At 33.0% G+C, this 3,510-nt stretch overlaps 1 protein-coding gene across 1 annotated transcript in view; it reads left to right on the forward strand.

Annotated features, from left to right (window-relative positions):
* The first annotated feature begins 2,423 nt into the window (after positions 1-2,423).
* LOC110019806 (probable mannitol dehydrogenase) overlaps positions 2,424-3,510 on the forward strand; it is a 3,775-nt gene continuing 2,688 nt past the window's right edge. The window contains 1 exon segment of the mRNA XM_020717643.1: positions 2,424-2,592. Within this exon segment, the coding sequence (XP_020573302.1) occupies positions 2,475-2,592 (118 nt within the window). The 5' untranslated portion in view covers positions 2,424-2,474.

The raw sequence follows: 3,510 nt of genomic DNA on the forward strand, positions 1-3,510 counted from the left end.
GCCTCGTTGGAGCAAACTGAGATATTCATGGGCTTTTTGACCCACCCTTTATATAAAAAATAACGGTTATATTGAGAAGGGGGAAGAGTTCTCCACACATGAGAAAAGTCAAGAGAGAAGAGCTCCTCTTTTTACATGCTATGGGCTCCCTACTTATAGAATAATGAGGGACCAAGTCTAAAATTATATACTTGTCCATACTTTAATAGGTGTGTTAGAGATATTTATGGTGCATTTCTATGATCCTCATTTTAATATGGGAGTTACATATCTTTATAATATTTTTTTATGGTCCTTACTTTTAATAGATGAGTTACCTGTCTTTATGTGAGTTTTATATTCATAATCAATTTTTGACACCTTTTTGTTCTCTATTTTTTTATCTTGATGGTTAGATTGTCTCAATATTCGTGCAGACTGTTTTTGAGTGTACATATTCAATTATTCTATTTTCTTGTTCCTTCATAGTGGTTGGTGTGATAAAAACAAGAAAATTTTCGAAGTGAAAAAAAAAAAAACATGATTACATAAATCACTGATAATACTCTCTATTTAGGAACGGAGCGCAATGCGCTCCCTTCTCTCATCTTTTGAGCTATCTCGCCATCTCAGAAGAATTTTCTCCGAATTGATTCATTGGTCCATGTTGTGTTAAGGTATTCACCTGCTTTGATTTGGTTTCCTGTGTTGATTGGAGACCCAACTCCTAAGAAAATCATTGGTCGTGATATCATCTAGCTTGAGTCTTAGTCTTCTTACATCCCATTTCCTAGGTTGGACCGTCGTTTGCTCGCTCATCCCAAAGTTTTTTGTTTGCTCACCCTCGTAAAAGAATTTTTTGTTTTCTCGCCATAGAGTGGATTTTTTTTTTGTTTGCATCGGAGGGATGTTTTCTGTTTGTTACCCTTGGAGGGGATTTTTTTTTTGCTAGAGTGAATGAGATTTTTTTTTTGCTCATCCAACAAAGGAGCCCCACCAAGGGGGCGTTCTTTTTTTTTTTTTTTTTTTTTTTTTTTTTTTTTTTTTGCTCGCCGTGGAGGGGATTTTTTGTTACTCTACCCAAAGGGGAGTTTTTTGTTTGTTTGTCATAGAGGGGAGTCTTTTAGTTGCTCGTATCATAGAGAATTTTTTTTTTACTCGCTTCGGAGGGGAATTTTTGTTTGCTTGCCCTAGAGAAGAATCTTTTCTTGTTAACCTCTTGATCTCTCACTCGGAACCGAGTTTCCTGAGTGTCAGTTAAACCAGACACAACATTAGAGAAATTTGTGTCATAACACTAGATAAGTTGTGAAGTAACACTCCATTTTTTTTTGTTGGATGATGTGTTTGCCACTCAGAATTGGTTGAGCAACGCGCAGTCACAGTCGGTGGTCCATGCTCGGTCGTTTTGTTTCAACTATTGGGAGTCAGACAATCGGTCATTCGTTTTGTGGTACGCGCTTCTTAGCCAAAGATTCTAAGAAGACGACGTAAACAGTGTTTCTGGTTTTAGATTTGTTATTGCATTAACTCATTAACGCGCTCCCTGCTAGTTGTGTCTCTGAGTTGTATTTCTTCTCGTTGATGTTGCTTCCCTTATTATTGGTAGCATGCTTCACACTCACTGTTCATTTTAGGATGTTTAATTCAAATTTGTTTTGTGAGGCATGCTTAAGGATCTGAGTGATAGAGAAATTGAGTGAGAAAAAAATAGACAGATAATAGAAAAATAAATAAAATTACAAGCATAGACTTGCTTTGTAAGGCGAACCGGGGCATCCCCGAGCTCCTCAACCCATTTAATATATTATAAATAATGAACTGGGCCATCCCCAAGCTCTTTCTATATGAGAAAAGTCAAGAGTGAAGAGCTCCCTAATTATACGAGAATGATGGTCCAAGTCTCAAGGACATGCTTGTTTATATTTTAATAGGGGTGTTACAAGTATTTACGATGTATTTTTATAGCTATAATCAATTTTTATTACTTTTTCATCCAATATTTTGTTATATGATTCAATAACTAAAATTCTTATACAATAAACAAGTAATAAAAAAAAGAAACAAAAAAAAAAAAAAAAAAAAAGAGGTGGAGAAACTTAAATAGAACATTTTCTCTCCACGATCAAAGTCAAACTCCGAAAATCATATCAGCAAACTTCCATCAATTCACTTCATCTGCGCGCAATCACACGTCAGGGATGACGTATCATGCTCATATTTAGTATTTAGTAGTTTTTTCCCTTCTCCTTTATTCCCGGAGGCCATGCGTCAGCCAAAATTAGATACGTAGCTCTTGAAAACATTTCTATTTGAAATTTGTTCGTGACTGTTGACATTACAGTGATAATTTTAAAAATAACTTAAATAGAGTGCTATATTTATAATTAAGAAATTTATGATTAATGGAAGTTAGATTAGGGGACGCTCCTCCTATATAAAGGAGTTGGAAGGAGGAACAGAGGGAAGAAGAAGAACTGAAGCAGGGTTTAATAATGGCTGCAACGACGCAAAATGGAGGGAAGGTGGCGACGACGGAGGAGGATCGCCGGAAAGTTTTTGGTTTGGCGGCGAGAGATAGCTCCGGCGTTCTTTCCCCCTTTCATTTCTATATATATATATATATGGTGAGAAGTATGGTTTTTTTACTTATCATATTGAGAAATACAAAAACAAAAGAAAGAGGGTAGTCGATTGATTGTAATTAGCAAGTTTGTTGTGGTCATTTATGTCATTGCAGGCCATCCAAAACATTGTTATTTATAGATTAATCATCATATTTTTTAGTTATCAAATTGATGTATTTATGAGTGTCACGATTGAAAATAATAAAAATATAAAAATATCATTCTGAAATGAGTGAGGATTTGAAAATGAATGAAACATGGTGGTTGATTTGCAAATAACAAGTTTATTGTGGTAAATATGTAATTGTCATACAAACTTTGTTGTGATGACATGAACAAACTTTGTTGTGATGACATGAAATATTCTCACTTGAAGTTTTAGCTCTCTCTTGTATTATGAGAAATTTACGTGCACACAACATTTATTATATGTATTTATATATCTAACACCTAAACTATCATTACTATGTTTACAACACTTTGGTGATATAAATTTAAGCATGATAAAATATATATTTCTTTTTAAAAATAAAAGATAATACTAGTTTTTATGTGATATTAAAAATTTGAGTGATAAATATATAAATATGAAAGTTTGGGCATCGGATATGTAAATACATGAGAGTTCTATGACACTTGTGAGATATATATATATTATGTTTGATAGTGATACTTATTTTAAGAAGTATCAGATACCTATTTAAAATTTGAGTATTTTTAAAAGTAAATTATTTTATTTTATTATAAACAAAAATATACAACAAATATACCAAATAAATATGTTTATAAAAATAAAAATTTAAAGTTGGCGTCAAACTCTCCATGAAACCATATGCAGTTCATTGAAAACCAATCTTTTTTCAAATAATTAAATCCACTCATTTTAACACCCGAATCAATAAAG

The sequence above is a fragment of the Phalaenopsis equestris genome, unplaced genomic scaffold (genome assembly GCF_001263595.1).
Source record: "Phalaenopsis equestris unplaced genomic scaffold, ASM126359v1 Scaffold000078, whole genome shotgun sequence".
NCBI classification, from domain to species: Eukaryota; Viridiplantae; Streptophyta; class Magnoliopsida; order Asparagales; family Orchidaceae; genus Phalaenopsis; species Phalaenopsis equestris.